Below are 24,972 nucleotides of genomic sequence, written 5' to 3' on the forward strand. Positions count from 1 at the left end.
GTAATCGATTTTGTCCTTGAGACTTCATTGATATTGTTAAATATACATAGATTTACTTAGTAATTTCCTTTGACCTCGTTTGTGTTACTAAGTTTATTAATGGACTAAAGTGCTTTTTTAAAAATAGCTGGACTGTTAGGTAAGAAGGGATTCATTTTAGTTTGTTCTGATGGAATCCTTAAGAGCACAGAGAAGTCAAAAGTTTGGATGATGTTTAATTTCGTTTCTTTTATCCTTTTAAATAAATTATGTGTTTGGTTGAAAGTTATCCCACCAATGAAATCTGAGCAAATAACTTGAACTTCCTCTGTGCCTTCCCCCCCCATCTCTGGCCTTGTACAAATGTGTTAAGTATGTCTGAAATTATGGGGCCTATAGTAGTAGAAATATATTTCAGAGGTAGTACTTGAGAAATGATATCCTTATTTTAAAGCTCCGCCTCACGTATGCTTGCTGTTAAGCCTTCCGATTGCATATGAGTTATGAACAGAATCTCCTTCTTTGTGGTGACCCAAATCCGTCAAAGTCTGAAGAATTAAACTACAGATTTCCCGTAAGAAATGTCACATTAAATGCTTAATTCTGTCAATTTAGTTGTATGTTATTACTTGAGAAATTAATTTGGACAAGTGAATGGAGTAGAGAATTAGAAATTAATTTGTTTTCACTCAAGTCCTTTTTATCCTCAAGTTTGCCTTTCATGCTCTAAAGGGGGAATGACTATCACCTCAGTTTAAGGTGTATTATTTAGTTTAATGTTTACCCGATTGTGTTTCAGATGTGTTTGACAAAACAAGCAGTAAATTGGTTCCGTCACCTTCCACAGTGGTAGAGATCATGACTGTTGGCTGTTGGGGGGCTTCATCTCCAGGCATTTAGGAAAATGTTAATTGATGATGAACCATATAATAAGGAAGGGATAATAGTGATTTGAACTCAACTATTATAAACTTAAAAAATGTTTATCAGAGAAATATGCTGCTGTGGGTAAGATTCAGCTTTGATTTTTGCCATGATATTTAAGTTGCCACTGAAATTACAGAAAGGGAAGTCTTGGATCATTGTCTTTTAGACTGTTAACTTTGTATCGTTAATTAAACTTTTAAAAGTTGTGGGATAAATCAAATGGTTTTCTAGGGAAACAAGAAACAGTATTAATGAGCAACAACCCCATAATTATCCTTGTGAGTACATAACAGGGACACATTCATGTCTTTTCTTTGCGCAATAACTTTTACAAAGAAGTATTTTTAAACTGATCATTAATTTTATGACCACAGAAATGAGATGCAAAATTTATGCTGTTGTCATTGGCACAGGCTCAAGGCACCACTGACATTATGTGTGATTGTAATAGAATGGCTGCCAACTAATGATTCTGTAGACATTTCATTTGAGCATGCTTTTCTTTTAGATGTCTGATTAGGCTGTAATGCTTTCAATTATGTCTGTAAATTGTATTGGTTACGTTTACCTGATGCCCATTGTTGCTTTGGAGTTCAGTTTTCTATTACATAGACACAAGTTGAACATTTACCTTTTAATTTATAGAAGTCTTTGCAGGTATAGCTACAAATACTCAGCCCCTGGGGAGGAGGGAAAAAAAAAAAAGCTTTCTACTACTCAACAGCGACCCCTGTGTTCAATTAAAGGTCCTTATAATACAGCTCTTTATTGGGTAGGAAAAAAAAATTGGGAAGGAGGAAAAGGGATGGATCATCCCTGGAATAGCAGTAAAATGAAGAAGAACATTTTTTGAAAAATGATGTGTCATTTCAACTTAATATGGGTTGAAAAGGGAATAAAATTTTTTTTCTTTTACCTTCTGGGTTAATTCAAGGGAGCTTAAAAAAGGCGGAACAAGAGGGGCGGGGGAAGAAGCCAGTAGCAGTATTTAATTTATTTTGTTTTAGATAAATATAAATTACCACATTAATTACAAAAAACATTTGAAATGAGCTGCAGTACTTAGAATGGTAAGCTGAAGACGATTTCACTTAAATGATTCAAATGTATTTTTTTTTAAACACAAAATCCAGAAGACTCTAACATGTTAGTAACCAATTTGTATAAAAATATTCTTAGCTCATAAATATTATGTTTAGCTTTATTTAGTTATTTATTTAGTTTATTTAGTTTTCTTCTTCTGTTTTAAAATAATGATCTTTTTGCTGTGTGCATACATATATAAACATAAATTGGTGTGTGCATGTGTGTATGTGTCTATACATGGATGCACACATAAAAACATATAATGGATATTATCAAAAGATGAAAAATCCTGATTTTCAAAACTTCTTAACTTTTAATTTTTTTCTCTGTATTTCCATAAGGAGCTTAACAGATTTAAACCTGAGCATCTGAATCTTTTTCAAAATCATTTCCATGTGTTTGTTGGTTTTACTCTTATATTTTTATATGCATGATAGTATAATATGCTATGTGCCAAGTCAGAGCAATATATTTGAGGTATCCTGATACTTTTTTTTTCATAGCAATATTTATTTTATAGTTCATGATATGAAATATCCTTAGCAAATCCATGCCATAGCAATTCTTACTTTATTGAGAATATAAGGAATCTTCAGCAACTGAGAGCAGTTGAGGATTTTGTGATCTTTACTACGGGATGTCCCACGAACTGCCATTCCATGTCTGAACATAGTTTTCCTAGCACTTAATGAGGTTCTCTCTTATCTCATATTTGAAATCAGAGCATGCTGCTTTCCATAAGAGAAACACTGTAAGGGATCACTGAATGTTCCCAAAAGTATTTAAATATTTTGAACATTTTAGTTTTCTTCTTCTTCTTCTGTTTTAAAAGATTTTATTTATTTGAGAGAGAGAGAGAGAGAGAGCGCATGCGCCAAAGAGAGCATGAATTGGGGGAGGGGCAAAGGGGGAAGCAGTCTCCCCACTGAGCAAGGAGCCAATGCGATGTGGGTCTCGATCCCAGGACTCTGAGGTCATGACCTGAGCCAAAGGCAGATGCTTAACCAACTGAGCCACCCAGGCTTCCTACTTTGAAAATTCTAAAAGAAAAAGAAATTAAGATGTAAAGAATGAATAGTGTTTACATGTATTCCTTGGAATTTTATTTGGGGAGGAAACATCCACATATGATATACCTGGTGTTAGAATCACCAAGGACAGTAAGATAGTCCTCTGTGCTCTGCTCTTACTGCCTTGATGGGAGATAGCCCTATCTTTTTTAGGATAAGGATGATGGATGCTGACGAAAAGCCAAAATTATAAAGAAATAGAGCTGAGTATTGATTTTCCTTTATTATTTTGACAGTGTTTTGAAAGGGGCGTTTCCTCTACCAAAAATAATAGTAAAAAATAGGGTGTGATGTCAGAGGGTACAGATTTTGTTTTGGAGAGAATGGTAGCTTTAATCTGGGTCTGCTCAGCAACCATGGTCTTAAAGTAATAGTGTAGGTTCTCTCAGATTCCCATGGAGGTTTTCATCCTGCTTTTTGAGTACTCCCTGAGGTAGCTGGTTTTCTCTTGAATTAACAGATAATTGATACAGTATTAAGGATACATTATTTTGAATTTTATTGAATTTTCTTTGGATGTGGTTGAATATGGTTGAAAAAATGAGTGCTTATATGTGACCAAGCTAGCAAATATCTGGCACACTCTTTTAAAAAAAAATTATTCTAAATGAGTATGTGGAAAAAAACCCAAGCCACAATAAGATTTTATTGTGGGGATTAAATAACTTCAAACCAAGCAACCAACCAACCTAGGATTTGGAAATCATGTAAAAACTGGCTAGAACATTAAAAAAAAATGACAACATATTACTGAATGAAAATTGAAGGTGTCAGGTTGTAAATCACTTTGTTTGAACTTAAATGGGTTATATGAGTTTTAAAGTAGTTTTTCCCATGAAGGATTCCTGCTCTTGAAAATGTAACTGAGTATTTTTAATCTACTCTAATGTAACCCTGTGATGTTTCATGAAAACCTAAAATGTGTATGCGGCTTTGAATTATCAATTTCTCATCATAATTTTTCAAATTATTGAGTAGGTAAATTGAATCAACTTGAATTACTTTCTTTTTTTTTTTTTTTGGTTATTATTTTAGTTCTTTTTCTTTTTTGGGTACACACTCTTGTTTTACCCTGCTTCTACTTTTTTTGTATTCATTTTTGTAGAGACCATAATAATTTTGGAACTTGTGTACTTTTGTATCAGAAATAAACAGTTGTCCACTGACTTCCAGAAACTATTTAAGTTACAATAGATAATAAATTAAAATAGTACCTGTTTTTACTCTGTTTTTCCATGACAGTGACTAGGTTTAAGAGTGAAATTTACCTCTCTTGACAAAGTAACATATTTTAAAGATGGCTGACCTATCTAAAAGGCTTTTCTCTGATTCTTCTTTAGGTGACGCAGAAGATGGGGAAGAATATGATGACCCTTTTGCTGGACCTCCAGACACTGTATCCCTAGCCTCAGAAAGATATGATAAAGATGATGAAGCTCACTCTGAAGGTATGTGTTGTTTTGCCATCGAATATACCTCTAGATGTTCCAACACAAGACAATGCAGTGCGTAGAGGTGGTAGTCTTGTCAGAAAGCAGGAAATGTGGAGGCTTCAGTTAACTTACCTTTACCAGAACCTTTTAAGGAACAGAAGAGCTCTCTCTAGTGGTTTTCTTAAGTATGTAGTTCCTTCTTTTCCTAGGAAATTTTCTTGACTAGAATTTTTAAGAGAGTGTTTACATCACAATGTGAATATTATTAGTGAGTTTGTTGGTTAATATTATCAGATTCTTGCTTAATTTTATTGTGCTGTTGAATGGCTTCTTGTATTATTTATTTTATAAATAATGAAAAAGATTTTTGTTCTCATTTTTTGAAAACATATAAAATGAGTTCATAAAATATTAAATTAATTATTCTTACATTGCCTTCTCACATTAAGACAGGTTTTCATCAAATGCTTCTTTTAATACACATTCTCATTTTCCTGATTGTCACCTAAAGATAGCCCACATTATGCAGTAATATTATTTTTTTATAATGCTCTGTATTAATTGAATGAGTAATAAAGTCAATTGTTTATCTCTTCATAATTTTTAAAAACTTACGAAAGCCCAACTTATGAAACTTGCTTTTAGTGTAGCACGTGCTTTCTCTATTCTAGCCAGTTGAGTGTATCTGCATCCTAGAGACCTTATAAGGCTGATATATGGTTATAAATTAAGAATGTGTATCGATAAATTAGCCATGCATATTAATTCGTGGCACTCAAAGTTTCACGGAGACACAGAAGTGAATAATGCCTTCTGCCACTATGTGATGATCAAACTGTGCAGTTCCATCTCTAAATACAATTGCTGAATGAAAATATGCTTCCTGCAACAGAGCACTCCACATTTTATGTTATCCAGATTATTCCCTTTGGAAACATAAATTGCTTTTATGAGGTATAAAATTATGTCTATTGCAGAACAGGGATAAGTCAAGTACATGCATAAGTGATAAACATTCTAACCACTGATTCAGAACAACACAATCTTTTTTTTATATTCAGAACTTTGTACAATGTGTAGCAATAATAATCATATCCATTTTATGTTGAATTTTACATTTTGGCAAACATTTAATTTCTATTTTTAAAGGAAGAGATTTCTTTCTCTCATATTCCCTATTTTTTTTAAAAAGATGCACATTTCTCTTTGATCACAGTTCTTGTCTGAAACAGAGCGTTACCCTTTCTAACCTGGTCTTCAAAAGCATTTCTACTAGAAAATATTTTATAATTGATGAAATAATATTTTCAGGCAAAACAGTGAATTATTATTTGAGTTGAATTGTTTTTCAGACACATTACAACGATTTGTTTTCCTTCATTGTTAAGTGTTGGTAGATAGAAATGAGTAGGTGGGTATATGTATACATATACAGAGAATATTTATATGTAAGAGAATATACACACACACACATAATGTTCATGGAGTATATATGCTCAGAGTTTTAAAAAATAGCATAAATAATTTGAAGTACAAGGGAGCATTATTTACATTCTTTAAGAAATTGTAACCTAAGAACTCCAACAATTAAATATCTATGAGGGCCAGTGTTTTGGTAGAAAAAGTGAGTTGTTATTAAATTATAATGCATTTATGTAATTATCATATTTTCTTTATTATGAGTAAATAACTTATCATGTTTGTTTTCATAACCAAATATATAGGAAATACATTAATAGCAAGAAAAAGATTTATTGTTAAAAGATTACATAATCAGTATTTGAATATTGTTTAAAAACTTGTATTTATGTATAGCATTAAGTTTTTTTGTTAAATATAGGTGCATTTTCATTAGTGTTGGTGTAAGCAGTTCTTACACAGACTGAAAATTTAACTTTTAGTATCACTCATTTTTGGTATATAAAAATACTGTATATGATAGTTTTATTTTTTCTCCTAAGAATATTATAAATTAATTTTAAAATTACCACTTGGATTTTTAATTTCCGCTCTGAAATGTCATCTAGTCATATCAGTCTCTCTCCCTTCAACTTAGATTTGAAATGCATTTTCTTTCCCTTGCCAAATAAATTTTCCTTCATTATGGGACCTCAGTCTAATGATATATTAATTATAAAAAGATAATGCATTTAACAATAAGTATAACTAAATTAGCTCAGGTCACCAAAAGGCCTTTTGTCAAATCAGATTGTTGTTTTGTCCTTTTGACTTTTACCTTATGGTAGGCACTAACTAAGTATCTGAACTTTGATGGATTATAAACTCTAAACATGATATGTATTTTTCATAATGCTAATGTAATTTTCAAGGTACTGAAAAGGTCAAACCTGCACATCTTTGTGTGCATTCTAAGTCTGTCTTTTCCTTTAATATTTCTTTTTCTCTGTTCCTCTGGTTCAAAAGTTCACTCAGTTCCCAAATGGCTACCTAATTTTCCAGTTATTCCCTCAAGCCATATGTGTTTTGGTTTCTTTATGGTTTATTAGGTACTGTAGGAAAGTAGCATAAGTTATATCTTCTAATGAAATTCAAGCACACTTCAGTGATGCTTCGACTTGATTGCTGGTAGCAATTAAATCACAGCCAAGGAGAATAATGCATAATCTCACAAGGTCCAGACACCCTATAGAAATTGAAGGGGGATGAAAACAGAAAACAAAAACAAAGTCTTCAAACCCTGCCAGACACACTGTTTCCAGCCTGCCTTTTTTTTTTTTTTTATTGGCCAACTGCCTGATTGATAGCAAAATCATAACTTGCTGCATGCTAACAGGCAGAGTTCACTTGTAGGTTATTGTGAGCTGATAAAGGGTTAGATGGAGTTTTGATTTTCGCATTGGACCTTGGTACACCAGATTAATGGAATTTCAATGAGAGACTAGAGTAGCCACAGCTTTGTCAGAGAAACAGATGGAGACTCTATAGTCATGTCTACTCATTAATACTAGTTGCCTGAAAGGTGTGCTGCTTCTCTATACAAAAGAGTTGATATAATTGATTTTTGAGTGGCGCATTGAAAAAAAAGTACCTTATTGATGACTAGAATTGTAACATGGATGGTGACAGATTTTTATATAGCTTGTAGTGTAAAAAATATTGTAGTTTGTAATTTTTTCTTCTCTCTCTTTGGAAGTGCTTTTTATTTTTATTTTTTGAGTGGAAATACACTTTAAGACAATAGTAAAAGAGGAGAGAGAGACATGCTGAATTAGCTTTTAAGAAAAATAGTAAGAATCTGTATTTTGTTTATGCATAATTGCATGACTGCTGTTGGTTTCATTTTGGTGTGGTAATATTTATAAAAAACCATACTTACTGGAAATTTCTATTTTACTAACTTTGTGCCTTATTTTTTCTGGGAAATTTAAAACAAATCAAAATGGTTTCCAGACTAGATCTCTGTTAGAAGTTTTATTGTATTGTGTGGCTGGATATATGGAAATGTTAATATAAGTGGTGTGTATCAATAATCAGATAAAATTAGAGAAAATGAAACTCAAACCTTAAAGAAGACTATCCCTTATTGTACGTATGTTAGAATGCTTGCTTGGGCACTAAGGTGGGAGAGGCAGGGTAGCCTTTAGACACTATATAATGACTTGCGTTTCCATTTTTCTATTCTGAAACCATTTTTCATTCATTTTCGTCATTTGTGAAAGAAGGCTTCTAACCATATAGCATTGTGGGAAGTCCCTGAGGTAAGGTGAACAGATTCGATGAGCTAGAAGACATATATCGGCTCTACCCGTCGATGATAGGTCGAAGAATCCCAGTGGACATTTGTTACAAATCTGATTCAGTCCTAAACCATAATCACTTTGTGGATAAGAATCTGGAACCTCTAGGGTGTGAATATAGGAAGGCTAAAATGAAGCTGAAGATGTAACACAGTCATTTATTGTCCTGGTATCTTCTTAACTAAAAATTCCCAAGTATAGGCTCCTGAAGACTATAGGCATTGCAAGGACGTAGGTTTATATGAAAAAAAATCTTGGTTTAGAAATGGAACTATTTTTTTTAAAGCTGAGGATTGAGGAAAAGGACTAAGCTGTCTTGATTATAATTTATAAGAGTAAATAATGATTTTTTTCTATTTGGTGTACCTTTCTTTAAGAAAGTCTAGCATATGAAAATTGAGGTTCAAAAAACATACAGATCACTTATTTCAGAGGATTGCTTTTAAAAAAGATTATCTCTAGGTTGCCTGTAAATAATGAGCTCTCACAATGCATCTAAAACAAGCTTAGATATAAAAAACAAGCTTAGATATAAATCCATTGATGTGCACACACATACATTTAATGTGTAAATTTCTACACGTTCCACACCAAACTTTTGGGGAAGATATCTTTTTGTGTAAAATTAGGTTTAGCACTAATCTGTTCTTATAAAAGATGCTTTACTTTTCTCTGGATTCTAGTAGAATATGAAACATTGTTTAAAACCAGGGGAAAAATATTCCTTCAATAACTTACCATTTAGGGTAAGGATTTTTCCTACCATAGTGTCATGTGATTTTTGATACTTAAACTCATATTTTTAAATTTTATTCTGAGAATTGAGACTTGTTTGCACACATATTGGTGTTTATGACATATGTTAATGTTGCACTTGAGGGTTTTTTTTTTAACCTTTTGTTATTTCAACATACCAGTTGCTACCATGTGTGTATTATAGCAATATACGAAAGATGATTACTTTAGTCCTTCTGTAATGTATATAGCAAGTTTCAAGTATTTTGGTAGGAGTGCAGGGTTATAATTTGGGGTAATAATAAAAAGGAGGAAACATTTTGAACATTCAAGATAATATACTGTGTGATTGGAAACATAAAGTACACTGATGTGAAACATTTTCATGATACAAAGGTACATATGAGTAAATAAAAACATAATTATTGAGAATCACCTAAGTTTTATGCCACTGAATGGGAAAATACCTAAAAATAGAACAGTGGAGGCCAATAAGACTATAACAAAGTGGACTAGATAAGAAAGCTCAGAAAGTTAATAATACTCAGCATTGGGGCACCTGGGTGGCTCAGTGGGTTAAGCCTCTGCCCTCGTCTCAGGTCATGATCTCAAGGTCCTGGGATCGAGCCCCACATCGGGCTCTCTGCTCAGCAGGGAGCCTGCTTCCCCCCCACCCCCCTTCCTGCTCCTCTGCCTATTTGTGATCTCTCTCTCTCTGTCAAATAAATAAATAAATAAATAAATAAAGTCTTTTAAAAACCTCAGCATTATGCAAAGTAATGCATCTTTAATACAGTAAATGAGCAGTTGTTTACACAATCCATGAGGAAGGGGAATTCAAAGATGACTAAAACAAAGTTCCTGTTTTCAAGAGACATGTAATCTAGCTGGAAGGAGAAGACAATCACCTAAAATAAGGTAATTATCAATCTAAGTTTCTAGTAAGGCAGATTCCAAAAATGGTAACTAGGATGTGTTACACTGTTCAGTTAATTCGGTCTGTACCTAGGCAAAAAACTGGCTTCATTGGTTTTCCTCTCTAGTCTGTTGACTGAGTCAGCCATATGTTTTCGCATTATATTGAATTAACCAAAACATAAACTTTATGCCTATATTCTGAGAGGTTGTGGAGTCAGTTGTGGAGCAGGGGTTGGGGACATTTATTTAAGTGAGTTTTACATGGCTCCTGAAGTTTTCTGGAGAGAGAGTGGGAAAAGGTGCTGAAAAGAACATTTGGAGCCAAAGTCCAAAAACTGGATTTTCATCAGTAACTGCATGTTTATAAAGGCAATGCTTTAACCCAGGGGAATATGGGCCCCACTCACAGACCTTCACGTGTCAGCGCCAGGTGGAGGGTAAAGGTGTTTTTGGCTCTCGCAGAGTACTGTATTTCCCAAGACTTAGGCACGCACCTGGCTTTTCTTCCTTGCTGTCTCTGAGTTTGGAGAAGTTGCAATATATGGCTTCCTGTTTTCAGTTGTTTCTCCTGTTTGTAGCCTGAGCTAAAGGGTGAATTTAGAGTTTAGAAATCAAAAAGCAAAGGTTCTTCAAGACAGTGGACTGACAGGAGTACCGGCTGGCTTAGTTGGTAGAGCATATGACTCTTGATCTTGGGGTTGTAAGTTTGAGCCCCACAATGGGTATAGAGAAAACTTAAAAATAAAATCTTAAGGAAAAAAAAAAAAAGACAGTGGACTGATCAAATTTATTTCAGAGTAAGGCATGCCAACCTGCATAGGATTCTAAAGGATTCTAAAGGATTCCACTTCTTTCTTCCTTAGAGGTGACTGTGCTGGTGGCCGGGGTAGCATCTTCAAGGAAGAAATACATTAATATTTATTGAGAAATTTGTCTGGCTCTGAACTAGTTTCTTTCATGCATATTCCTTTAGTGGCCTCAGAAAGACCCTGTGTGGGAGACATTTTCCCCATTTTGTTGTAGAAATGGAGACTCAGTAAGGTTTTGGTCTCTTGGCCAGAACATCCAACTCTTAAGTAGCAAACTTCAATTTCTTCGGTCCCTCTGTGCCATGCTACTTAAAGAATTAGACGAGTTTTTCCTTCTCATTACAAGAGACATGCATATGGTTGAAAAAGAACAGAAGGATATGCAATAAAAGTAAAAGCCTTCTTTTTCACCCCACCCTAACCTCTCTATTCCCCAAGTAGCCACATGTTCCAGTGTCTTCTGTAGTTACCATAACAACACTGGATGTTGTGCTTCTGTAGAATAATATAATAGTATACTCATTTGCTTAACCTTAAGCAGTATCTGTTGATTCCCTTCATGACAATGAGTCTTCAAAACTCCTCTCCCACTTCTGCCTCCTGGTTTTTAATTTTATTTTTAGTTTTTATTGTATTTGCTTTTGACTCAAATAATGTTCTTATTTTGTAAAAGGTTTGTGCCGAACTCCAGAAGTACGAATTGACTCTTTGTTATAAAATTTCAGGAAATTTGTGACCCTAACCTTTCTTCTATCTCTCTTCTCCTTCTTCAATTCCAGTTTGCATAATTAAATTATTTTTGCATTGTTAAAGTCTGTAACATTTGTATTTGATTCTCTAAGTTGATTGTGCTTTGTCTGGGAGTTAGGTTTTAAACCTTGGTCCTTTTCCTTCCTGCTAATAGTTTTCCTCAAATGTCTGGAAGCCTTGGTTATTGCTTCATGTTTCTGAGTGAAGGATCCAGTCAAATAGTTTAGGTAGCTTGCCGGTGGTGCCTTTGCTTTTGCATGTCTGTTATCCTAATAATACAGAATTTGTTTGTCCTAAAGCATTTTCACAACTGACCTGCTGAAGTCATTCCTTGGGGAAGAAGTATGTTCCCAGTCTACAGGTCGAAGGTAGTCCAGAAAGTGTCATTCAAATCTTAGATATTCATTAGCGTGAATGCTAGCTTTCTAGAAGAACCTAGATGCTATAAACAGGGGAAAGGAACTGTCCTTTTCCATAAAAAAATTTTAGTTTTAGGGGCATCTGGGTGGTTCAGTGGGTTAAGCCTCTACCTTTAGCTTAGGTCATGATCCCAGGGTCCTGGGATCGAGCCCCGCATCAGGCTCTCTGCTCAGCGGGAAGCCTGCTTCCCCCTCTCTCTCTGCCTGCCTCTCTGCCTACTTAGATCTCTGTCAAAAAAATAAAATCTTTAAAAAAATTTTAGTTTTATTGTAATATGAATATATTTATATATAAATTTTTATTATGTATAAATTTATTATATAAAAACTTTATATATTTATATATAAATTTATAATTTAATATATTTAATAATTTATGATTTAATACTAAATACTAATAAATAATTTATAATAATAAACCATTTATAAGTTAATAACAAATATTATACATTTATACATATAAAATATGTAACATATTTATATATGTAAAATATACTATTATATCTCGTATTTGGAAACTTCATCAGCTTTGTTCAAACACAGAAATGCATGGCTTTGACACCAAATACCCTAGGAGGTCAGAAAAGGAAGAAGTGATTGCAGACTGGTCTCTGTGAATGTTGTATGGAAAAAATTGGAATTTGAATCAGAACTTAACAAGGGTAGGTAAAGTTTTAATTGGTAAAGAATGGAGGGGAGAGGGGCGCCTGGGTAGCTCAGTGGGTTAAAGCCTCTGGCTTTGGCTCAGGTCATGATATCAGGGTCCTGGGATCAAGCCCCACATCGGGCTCTCTGTTCCGCAGGGAGCCTGCTTCCCTTCCTCTCTCTCTACCTGCTTCTCTGCCTACTTGTGATCTCTGTCAAATAAATAAAATTTTTAAAAAAATCTTAAAAAAAAATAAAGAACAGAGGGGAGAATGCTTTTCAGATAAGCTGAGAAAGTGGAGACAATAGGAAACGGGGCTGGAAATTAGTGTCCTTTGAAGAACTGTGCAAAGGCCAACATGGCTTAGAGAGCTTGAAGGGGATTGGGAGATGTGGATGGACAGAGGTAGCACACAGCAAGCCCTGGTTTTCACCTCAGGTCCTAATATGGCCACTAAATGAGTTACTCTGGCTAAGGCCCTATCTTTGTGAATTTGTTTTTATTTCTTCACAGAGAATCCCATTATTTTAGGCAAGGGAGAATTAGTTATTGCGGACTTTAAATGGCATCATGAGGAGTTGAATTGGTAAGCAAAATGAATATCCATTTTAAGCTTTTTGAGCAATGGAATGTTAACAACAGACAGTATTTTAGAAGCATTTAGCTAGTTGTGGGATATAGATGGGTTGAAAGGGATGAAAACCTGTAGTCTGTGAAGGAAGAGGCTATTCCATTAAGCCAGATGTGAGCTGAACAGAGGCTAGACAAGGATAGTGAAACTGGAAAGGAAAAGATAAATCTGAGGGAGAACACACAGGACATGGTAAGTGGATATGTGCAGAATTTTAAAAAGAGAGAAGCCAAAGATAATTACAAAATTCTAAATTGGATGATTGGAGGAATCGACTGAGAAGAACAAGGTGGGAGGGAATTGTAAATGTTGGTAAGTTTGGGTCTGAACATTTGAGTTTGAGGTAACAGTGAACATCCAGTCTACCTGGTAATTATTTGGTAATTATCTGGTAATCTCTCTGGTAATTATCCAGATATATGGGGATAGAGCTTAAGTGAGCCTTCTCTTGGACTTCTCTTTCTAGTTTCATTCTTTTGGGGGGCAGGTATAGGATGAGATATAACCCAGTCACCCTAAAAATGCAGCACAGCGGTTGAGAACAGCTTCTGTCATCATACTGTCTGGGTTAGAGTACTGGCTTTGTTTTTCATCTCTGTGACCTCCAGCAAAGTTGTTTGAGCTATTTGAGTTTCCTCATCTAAGAAACTGAGGATAGTAACCACCCATGTCCTATGGCTGTTATGAGGATTAAGTAGGATAAGCCTACACAGAGCTTAGAACACTTCCTGGCCCATAGTAAGGACTTGTTAAATGCAAGGTATTATAGCTGTCCAGCCTGTTTATCTAAGGATTGCCTTGGCTAAGTGTTTCTTTCTGTGTTTGACACAGCTGTGTGCCTGAGGTGTTGTCTGTCTTTTGTATTGTTTAACTCATATATTTTACTGGATTTTGTAGGATTTTCAGTTGGAAGTTTTAGAGATTCATGGTAGATGATCGTTGTTTGAATTGAGTACTCTGTGTTGAAAACAGTTACTAGTTTAGTTTTCTGTAATAAATGGATCATGCCTTTGCTGGGAACCCTTCTACCTCTCTGCGCCTCAGCTTTTCTCCATTGAGCTGATAATGAGAATATGAGAATAAAGAAATATTACACTTGGGAAAGTTTTGTAGATAGGCACCTGTAGCCCATGGAGGGAGTCACTCATTTTATACATGAACTCAATAGTAAGTGACTAAAAAACTTGCAAACTCATGAGAATATTTGAATAAATTTTAACTATATTGGAAGATTCATAAAGCTATACCTGGAAAAAAACAGTGGGGAAAAAAGTGGCCTGAAATTATTAGGAAACAAGTGTACCAATCATTATCTCATTATTCTTATTTCAGAGTCCAGTGGTATACGGTTAAAGACCATACATGTCCAAACAGAAAGCGTAGCACACACCACTCATATAAGGCTGCAGATTCACTAAGAACAAATAAATGCTCTGTTAATAAATAGACACAGAGTGGATTAAGGCAAAAATTGTTTTTTAAATTTTTACAAAGATTATACAGTCTTTGGTATCTGCTTATCAGCATTTTTTTTCAAAATTGAGAGTGAATTTCAGGGTCCTTACTTCAGTACTTCAAGGAAAATGGGATACAAATGCTGTAGATTTAAAAATAATACAGATACTGGGGTGCTTGGGTGGCTGATTTAGTTAAGTGTCTTCCTTCAGCTCAGGTCATGATCCCAGGGTCCTGGGATGGAGCTGTGTCAGGCACCCTGCTCAGTGGAGAGCCTGCTTCTCCCTCTCCCTCTGCTGCTCCCTCTGCTTGTGCCTTCTTGCTCTCTCTGTCAAAAAAATAGATAAAATCTTAAAAAAAATATATATATATATAGAGGGGTGCCTGGGTAGTTTAGTGGATTAAGCTTCTGCCTTCGGCTCTGATAATGATCCCAGAGTCTTGGGATTGAGCCCCTCATTGGGCTCTCTGCTCATCAGGGAGCCTGCTTCCCCCTCTCTCTCTCTGCCTGCCTCTCTGCCTACTTGTGATCTCTGTCAAATAAATCTTAAAAAAATTATATAGATACTATTAAAGAAAATGTCTCTGTAAGAAGGGCATAAGAATCAACTTGAGTACATTATTTTTTTGAGGGGCTTTTTGCTTATATATGAGTAGTAACTTGCAATACAGAATTGTAGCTGAGATTGAGTCAATTTCTTTATTAATCCTAAAATTATGACTTTTGAGAAGATACATGATTATTAAATTAAAAGGGATGACTGATTTTATAGAGTCCATCAGCAAGTTTTGGGGCAGAATCTAAGATTCTTAAAGTATTCTGTTTTTAAAAAAGTAATATTATTGAGCTATAATTAACATGACCATAGAATTTACCCATTAAAGTATACAATTCAGTAGTTTTAAGTAAGTTAACAGAGCTGTGCAAGTATCACTCCAATCAATTTTAGAACATTTCATTGTCACAAAAGAGAAATCCTATTTCTAAGCAGATACTCCCCATTTACCCCTTGTTCCCCCATGCCCATGGGCCTAAGCAGCCATGAATCTACTTTCTATATGTGTAGATTTGCCTAATCTAGACATTTATTTAAATGGAATCACAAAATATGTGGCCTTCTGTGTCTGGCTTCTTTTACTTAGTATGATGTTTTTGAAGTTCATCTGTATGGTAGCTCCTGTCAGTACTTCACTCCTTTTTATAGCCCGATAATACTTCAGTGGTGTGGATATACCGTATTTTGTTTGTCCATTCATCAGTTAATAGAGTTTTGAGTTTCTTTTTTTGGCTATCATTAATAATACTGCTATGAACATGTGTGTGTAAGTTTTTATGTGAATGAATATGTTTTCATTTCTCCCAGGTATATACTTAGGAATTGCTGGGTCCTGTGGTACCAGAAAGTTTCACTTTTTGAGGTATTGTCAAACTGTTTACCAGAGTGTTATACCATCTTGCATGTCTATAAGCAATGTGAGAAGGTTTCCATTTCTCCCCATCCTCTTCAACTCTTGTTATTGTATGTCTTTGCTTTAGTCATCCTAGTGGGTATTAGGTGCTGTCTCATTCTGGTTTTGATTTGCATTTCTCTAATGACTAAGGATGTTGATCATCTTTTCATGTACATATTGACCATTTGTGTATCGTCTTCAGAGAATGCCTACTCAAAACCTTTTCTCATTTTCCAATTAGGCTGTCTTTTTAAGTTCTAGGAGTACTTTATATATTCTAGCCACTAGTCTCTTATTAGATAGATAATTTGTGAATATTTTCCCCAGTTCTGTGTCAATTTCACTTTCTGGATGCTGTCCTTTGAAACACAGGAGTTTTTAACTTTGGTGAAGTCCAATTTGTCTGTTTTTTCTTTTGTTGCCTGTGCTTTTGCTGTCATGTTTAAGAAGTCTTTACCTAACTAAAGAAGTGTTCTTAACTCAAAGCTAAATTATTTTTTAAAACACTGAGTTCTTTTACTCTAAAGAGTTATGAGATTAATATACTAGTTAAAACAGAGGCATATTCTAGCTCACCTTTTATGTTATTGTTACTTAATGCATATTTTAAAAATTGTGCAAATAGCAAAAAGTAATTTTCTTGCTGTGCCTTTTCAGCTCAGTGAACTCTTGAATTCTGCAGCCTTTAACATCCTTAACATCCTTTAAAAAAAGGATTGTATTGTTGCGTTACTTTCTTCCTTCATTTCTAGCAATATGTATTTGTTGTATCACAAATACAAATGTATAATCGCATGGATCTTCTTTCATGTCACTTTCATTTCACTTTAACGAGTTGTTTCAGAGAACATGGAATCAAAGCAGATGTTTTGTTCATTTACTGGCTTTTTGTTAATTTTCTTTTTCAATGTGTAGTTACAGGGGCAGGATTTAAGGGGTGCTGGGATCATTGCTGGAGAAATGGTTACTATTATTGGCTAAAGGAAAAGTTGGTTTGTTTCTTTGAACTCATCTCTTCTCTTCTGTAAGGATTCCTCTCCCAGCCCTGCCTCGCCACCCGCCCCCCCCACCGTCTTCCTCTCCGTGCAAACTGAGCAGTCTTGCCGGATAAGGGAACTGAGACACTAGGAAGCTGTGTGAATTATCCAAGGAGTGCTACTCAATGTGTAGTCTCTAGACTGATCTGGGTCTGTGATCCCTTTGTTACTGGTCTGCAACAACAACAGAGCAGAAATTCAGAGTAAGAGCTTAGAAATGTTTATCGCGTTTTGACATTCTGCATTATCCACGTACGTGGCCATTATTTTTCCTAGTAACTCTTCCTTCCTTCCTCCCTTCCTTTCTTCTTTCTTTCTTATTTCCACAGTATAATTTGTCATGCTTTGGTGAGAAAAACTTCACCTCAGCTACAAGCACTGATCTAGAGTCGGAGAGAGAATGAATTACAGTAGTCTCAGGACTCTTAATTTTTTATTTTTGGTTGTTTTCTCGGGAGCCCTGTATCTTTCTTGTATCTTCATCTACATTCATAGTCATGTTTAATTTAATTGTTAGACTCGTTTTCACTGTGGAGAAATTTTAGGGATTCTAATTCGGTATTTCTTGTCAAATGTACTCACAAGTCCCACTATCATCATCAGATATTTAGTTCTACTTTTTCTTGTGCAAGTCCTGCGAGCATTCTCCAAGTTCAGGTGTTGTGAAGCAATGGTGCAGCCTCGAAGCTTTGCAGTTGGAATAACCAGGGAAAATGCTAATGTAGCTTGAATACTGTCTGGTTCTTTTCCGTGCCTAAAGAGCAGAAACAGATAGTGTCATCTTAAAGACTCTGTCAGAAAAGTAATATCATCTCAGAGATGTGCTTTTGTGTCATTTTGTTCAAGTGTCTTTAGAAGCTTCTCCTCACTTTTTAATACCAGCTCTAAGCTTTACTATTTCGAACATGCCTATCACTTCAACATGAAAGGAGGTTAATAAAAATAATATTTTAATATAAAAAATAATAAAATTCTTGTAATGGGGACAAAGAAACACATATATATTTCTTTCATTGAATAGGACTTGTTTTGGTATTGGTATCCTGGGATTTATGTATGCTATAAGCCTCTAATATGGTTAGAATAGGATTTCTTTGCTGAAAGAAAATGGGTCTTATAGGAGGTGAAGAATTGATTTTTTAAAAATAAAAGTAGGAAGAAAGAGTAACAGTGTTGTATGTTTTAGGTAGAGTGCTAGATGGTATAAAAGTTTAATTCAACAGATCTTACTGTTTGTTTTGTTAGACTGAGGGAAATAAAATGATTAATAAGACATGTCATTGCCTTTAGGATCTTATGGATTAGTAGAAGAAAGAAAGATGTAAATATCAGCTCGAATTCAAGGCAGATTGGTATAATCACTGCTGCAAGACAAATAGCAGGAGAGAAAAGATAATCATTAGGATCGGAATGACGATAGTCTCATGGAGACGGCACTCCAGCCAGGTCTGGGAGAACAAGGAGGCTTCTGATATGTGGAACTTGGAGGGAGGAGCTTTTCTGGTTTGTGAAACAGCCTGGTAAAGGGATGCATTGGTTCAAAGTCTTTCAGTGCGTGGGATAGAAGCCCAGCTCAAACTGGTTTAAGCACATTTTATTTTATTTTTTTTAAGTAGGCTCCATGCCCAGCATGCCCAGCATGGAGCCTGATGCAGGGCTTAAACTCGAGACCCTGAGCTCAAGACCTGAGCTGAAGTCAAGAGTCGGATACTTAACCGACTGAGAGTTGGACACTTAACTGACTGAGCCACCCAGGTGCCCCTCTAACTGGTTTAAGCAAAAAGCAGAAGGGAATTTATTGGTTTACCTATGAGAGAGGGGTAGAGTTGGGGTCTCGCTTCATGTCCACCTGGATCCAGGTGAGCTTTCAAACTGTAATGAGCATTCTCACTCACATCCTGCTTCCTATATGTAGCTTCCTTTATGATGGCCACCAGCCACTGGCAGCTTCCTGCTTATTTTCTGTCAGCTGAGCAACCGTACTGGAAAGAGAGATCTCTGAGTAGTTGTAACAGAAGTCCCTGGTTTGGGTCGTGCTTATTCTGAATCAATCACTGTGGTCTGGGTAGGGGGTGAGAGGTGGGGGATGTAGGGGTGAGGTGCTGCAGTTGGCCAGAACTGGGTCACATGCCCCCAAAAGAGTTGACAGGTAGGGAGTGAGGTCATTCCCACCCAAACTACATGGAGATTGGGAGAAGTGTCATTCTCCAAAGGAAAATTAAGATGATTTGACTGACGGAGAGAAGCAAGTCAGGGCAGGCAAAGCCAGATACCTATTACAAGGTAGGATATTCTGAAGGTATGACTAAACTTCAGTGCTGTATATGCAGGTGTAGGGAGGTAGGAATGTGAAGGGTTGGGGTAGACAATATTCTTAGACACATAGTCAACAGTAGATAGCTGGTTAGAGGAGGGGAATGTCATTAAAGTGGTAGGTTAAAATCACTATTTAGCTTGCTAACTTTGAATTGTCTTATAGAGAGAAGAACTGGAGGCAAAAAAAAAATGTTAAGGGTAACTGTCCAGAGTGGTGAACCTTTTCTTTTTTAATTTCCAAACTTTCTTTAGGGCTGATTTTCCTGTTAGTGAAATTTTTTTTATGTTTTGCTTTTAAACTGTTTGCTCTTTGGCTGTCCTGTTCTTTATCTCTTTTTAGTAGTGTATGTGTAGAAAGGATTAAATAGATGAAAAAAACTATTAAAAATATATAGGCTTACAAATTTGAAAAATATAAAATATTACAAATAAAGGATTAAGTAGGTAAAACAATCACTTAGTTTTTTTTTTTTTAAGATTATTTATTTGAGAGAAAGAGAGAGAAAGAACAGGAGCTGTGGGGAAGGGCGAAATGAAATGGAAAAGCAGACTCCCAGCTGAGCAGGGGGCCCAACGATGTGGGGGCCAGGGGGCTCCATCCCAGGACATTAGGACCTGGGCCAAAGGCAAATGCTTAAGCAGCTGAGCCACCCAGGTACCCCAACAATTACCTACTTTTTACAATATATATAAAAAAGTAGGATTATATATACAGCTCAACAAAAATTAAATTTTTAGGTTGTTTGAATTTAATTTGTCCTTAATAAACCTGTTTCTTATTTTTATTATTTTGTTCTAATTTGTATTGTTTTACCAAAAATATAGACGCAGTTACCAACGATAAACATATTACAGAAAGGTTAAATATAAGACAAGTTAGGAAATCAGGCACAGGGAGGAGAAGGATAGTTGGGAAAAACAAAGTGAAACTAGGATTAGTGTTTATATCTCGAATGCCTACTATTCATACTCCAGACTTCTGCCAGAGACCAATCCTTACTTTGGCCCTTAGCTCTCTAGCAACCAATGCAAAGAGGGAAAACTGATCAGATGCATGACTGACACTATCTTTGATGATATCAAAATAAATAAGATATCTAAAAGTAGTACAGGTCTTACTAACACTAGAACCCCAGAAATTTCAAAGAGGCTAAAAAAAGATTGCCATATGATGTGATAAATTAAACCTTCCCTAATATTTCAGTGATACTTTGGAGTTCTTCCTTAAAAGGTCTATCAACATAGGTATACAGTGTAATGCCAAAACACAGTTTAGGTCAACTCATTTTATATGGAGCCAAAATAATAGTCCAGAGTAGAGGTTGGCACTCTACAGTTCAAGGGGAAAATATGACCTGCTGTTATTTTTATGAATAATATTTTACTGAAATACAGCCACACCCATTTGTTGATATACTATCTATCATTGTTTTTATGCTGTATCAGCCACAGTAAGTAGTTATAACAGAGACCATATGTTCCTCAAAGCCTAGAATATTTTCTGTCTGATACTTTACTGAAAATGTTTGTCTACCCTGGTTCACATATATAACTCCCTGATAGATTAGTTTAAAATTAAGATAGCATGTAAAGTACCAAGAACAGAAGTCTCAATTTCCAAACTGGGCCTATCAATGTATTTTCTTTGGCCAATTCAGTATTTAGTTTTTTTGGAAAATTCCTACTAACCGAGAAAAATTCCTATTTCTGCCTTCTTTGGAAAAATTGGACAAGCTGGCAACACTGGACTCAAATGGTGTTTATTATTCCTTTTAGATGCACCATCTCTTTCCAATTTGTATTCCATACCACTCTGTTCCCTCCCAGTTCTGGTCTCTTTCACATACTTTTTTGGTGACTGGAGAGATTTCATTTTTGACACCTGAATTAGAATAGCTAAGCTGTACATTTTTTACCTCTGTTCAAATATAATATTTCTTAGAATGATACTGGACTGCAGAGAAATTTAGGATATATTCTTTTTTTTTTTTTTTTGAGATTCTGTTTTTAAATAATCTTTACATACAACCTGGGGCTTGAACTTGCAATACCAAGATCAAGAATCCTACACTCTACCAACTGAGCCAGCCAGGCACCCCAGCATATATTCTTTAACTACTACTTGGAGTGTGGTTATTGTGAGTTACTTGTAGATATATCTTTTTAGCCAGCAGAATGAGAGGTAGCATTGATGTTGTCTTAAGAAGATGAGGAGCTTGTCAAGGATACGCACCTACACAGAAGACCAACATACCTTTATGTAAAAGTGGGCTAAGGGATTTGGGCCAGAGGCAGACTAAATTTTCCTTAGAAAAATAATTCTAGTTTTATCCCAATTCAAAGACCCTTGGGTAGTTGGGTAGTTGAGGACCAATGGCTTATCTCTTCTATTTACTGCTTTGGCTCATCAGTTGTCATATACAGCTAAGATAATAATGGAGAAATCAAGTAGATAGTGGATTAAGCAAGTAGAGATAGGAATGTATCTTAAGACAAGGAAAAATATAGTCGGGAGCTGGAGGTGGAGGAAGGAGACAGGGATTGGTACACTTCTGAGGAGTACAAGCCTGAGAAAGACCTGGCTGAAGGCTTGTGGTCCCCTTGAGGGTGAAGACAAAGGGCAAAGGAGAAGTTCAGAGAGGAAACATAGGGAAGAACCAAAGGTAGACTTTGTGATTAGACCTAAGGCGAACTGTGACACTCAGATTCTTTTCTTGAGGAGGTGATACCATCTGTAAAGAAAATGGGAAAGTGGATTAGAAAGATCAAGTCTGTTGAACTTGAGGGAGTATTGAAAAATTCAGTCAAAGATATTTCAGAGGGAGTCTGTGATACGGGGTAGAGATATGGAGAATTATTGATTTATTTGCCTAAACATGTTGAGTGTCATGAGAAAGATAAGACTTGCCAGAGATCGTGGAAGGAGATAGCCCAGGGGGTTCAGAATAGAGACAACTGTTTCAGCTTTTCTCACAGGTAAACCAGGAGACTTGCCGCTTCTGCTTCTAAACATGTGATCCTAATTTACAGAATTATAGAAGCCATTAATTACTTTCTTTTCTCAGTATGATTATATAGATATGGGGATACATTTTATCTTGATAATTTTCTTTGGCATTCATTTGAATCCTGGTTCGTTCTTAGGCTTTTCTTCTGTTTGTTTTTATTGTCTAATTATTTTCTTTCTTGTAATTCAGGCATCGTGTTTTTGAACTATGTTTTTCCTTGGCTGCTTAAACAATATTAAACAATATTCAGGGCAAACCGGATGTACTTCTAGTAACTGAAAACTAAATTTTGAAGGGCTTTAAAGAGGATAAATGTTGTACTTTATTACATCAAGGATCAAATTGTACTGTTGTAGTTAAGTGCACAGACTATGACATCACATATACCTGGGTTCAGTCCTGGTTTGACATTACGACTTGGAAAAATTAGCTTCTTTCTAAGCCTTAGTTTCTTACTTGTTAAAAATAGGGATACTTGTAGCATCTCAGGATTTTTGTAAAGATAAATGACTGCCTAACATAGGACTTGCCCATTGTTAGCTTTTGGCTGTTACAGTGTCATAAGATGACCACAGGATTGGATGGTTAACCTGGTTTTAATATATTTTTTTCTTCAGAATTTTTAAAAATTGAAGTATGATTAACATTAAACATTATATTAGTTTCAAGTGCACAATGTAATGATTCAATATTTGTGTACACTGCAAAGTTGCCTGGAATTTAACCTGTGTTTGAGCCTAGGTAGTTTACATTGTGTTCAATAATATTTCATTTAATCTTGTCATATTGTTAAACAACTAAAAGATGAGTTGATAGCTCTAGGATTGATTTTATGATTTAATATTCAACTTTTTACTATGAATACGGCAGGCACTTTAATGTGGTGGTTCACACATGTCACAATCTGTGTTAAATTTCAGTGATCTGTTTCTTTTTTATTTGGGTGAATTGTATTTAGCTTCCTGTCTCTGTGGATAATAGGGAAGTAATGAAACAACAGCATACGAATTTGATCAAAATGAGCCTTAACCCTAAGAATCATTAATAGGATTATTTTGACAGAGAGATAGCACTGCAATCAAAATGTGTATAATTTTGAAGCTCTAAATGACTTCATTCTTTGGTTGGGTATTTGCATACTTGATGACCAGAAAAACCAAGATATATGGTCACTATTGAGTTATATATTAAGACAACATTTTATAAATCAAGTTCATTTAAAATGTACTAGGAGGTAACTTTTAAGAGAGCTTGTTAGTGGTTCCTATTTGTAAAAGGGAGAATTATTTTTTGAGATAATAATTTCCTATTTTAAAAATCAGGTTCTCAAATATTTGATTCTTTTTAAAAGAAATAAATCTATATCATGTGATTACATGTTTCATGATTAAATAAAATGTCTTAAACTATTGTTGTCTTGAATTTAATCACCTAGAATTCTGATATTAATATCTGTAAAGTTGTCCTTTAGATGGTAGAAATATATGAAATATAAGTTAGTGTTGTTCTTTATATGCATAATACTTGAATTCTATTTAAGAGTAGCTCCTTTAGTTAAAATTGTTCCTCAATATATTTTTTCTTGCTCTGTTTTACTACCCATTGAGCTTTTATGAAGTGTCTGGTATTATGAACTATTTCTTCTCTGTTGACATTATTTTAAATCCTCTACAGTACTCTCTGTTCTATCTGATTTTCATCCAACATTAAAATACATTTTAATACAGTGTGTGAACACAGGCACTTCTGTAAACTAGCTGTATTCCTCTGGGACTATAAAAACACTGCTAGTCGGTTATTTAGTCCAGAAATATGAAGGTTGAACAGCTATTTATCCCAAAATTATGGTGAGGGAATGTGTCCTAAGAAGTTGAAATGCTGATGTCCATTTTAAGTTTTATAACAGCATTTGAAACAAGCCATTTGAAGTATACATACACAATTTTAGTTAGATAAGGAAAAGTGAGTTAGGTATAGTTTAGATAAAGCATATCCTCAGAGATTAATTTTTCCATTGCTGTGGCTGTCAGTACCCACAACAGGGATTCAGTAGTGCATTGAGCAGCTCATGTTAGCAATTCATTTCCTGTCCTTCTGCAATATGCTAGAAAATGTATTGGAAAAGGTTTCGGTGAACATCGATCAAATTAGTGTGTATACTACTGATTTGATTAATCCTTTTCTGAAAGCCTTGTAAATTCAGTCCTTGCTTTTCATACTTAGAAACTAATTCACCAAAAACTTTTTTGTCTTATCATATTTATTTATTAATGAAACCTAATTAATCTGTTGCTGATTGGTTTTTAAACTACATCCAGTGTCCATCTGTCAATGTAATTGCTCATGTATTAAATGAATTGACACAAATTTATATTGTAAAATTACATATTCTTAGGATTTAAAAAAATCAATACTCTGAATTTTTTATCTTTAGTATCTTAATATTCTTAATTTTCTTATCTTACTTTTCTACCGACTTAAGCGAGAGTAATACAAAACAGCTGAATACATTCATAGGCCATGGTAGGCCAAGAAAAAGTGGT

General features: G+C 35.0%; 1 protein-coding gene across 3 annotated transcripts in view; it reads left to right on the top strand.

Moving 5' to 3' along the window:
• SKAP2 (src kinase associated phosphoprotein 2) overlaps positions 1-24,972 on the top strand; it is a 171,105-nt gene that overhangs the window by 14,834 nt on the left and 131,299 nt on the right. For all 3 annotated transcript variants that reach the window (XM_032305886.1, XM_032305885.1, XM_032305887.1), the window contains exon 4: positions 4,403-4,510. In XM_032305886.1, coding sequence (XP_032161777.1) covers positions 4,403-4,510 — 108 coding nt within the window. The remainder of the gene's footprint in view (positions 1-4,402; positions 4,511-24,972) is intronic.

Source organism: Mustela erminea, chromosome 11, assembly GCF_009829155.1.
Source record: "Mustela erminea isolate mMusErm1 chromosome 11, mMusErm1.Pri, whole genome shotgun sequence".
NCBI classification, from domain to species: Eukaryota; Metazoa; Chordata; class Mammalia; order Carnivora; family Mustelidae; genus Mustela; species Mustela erminea.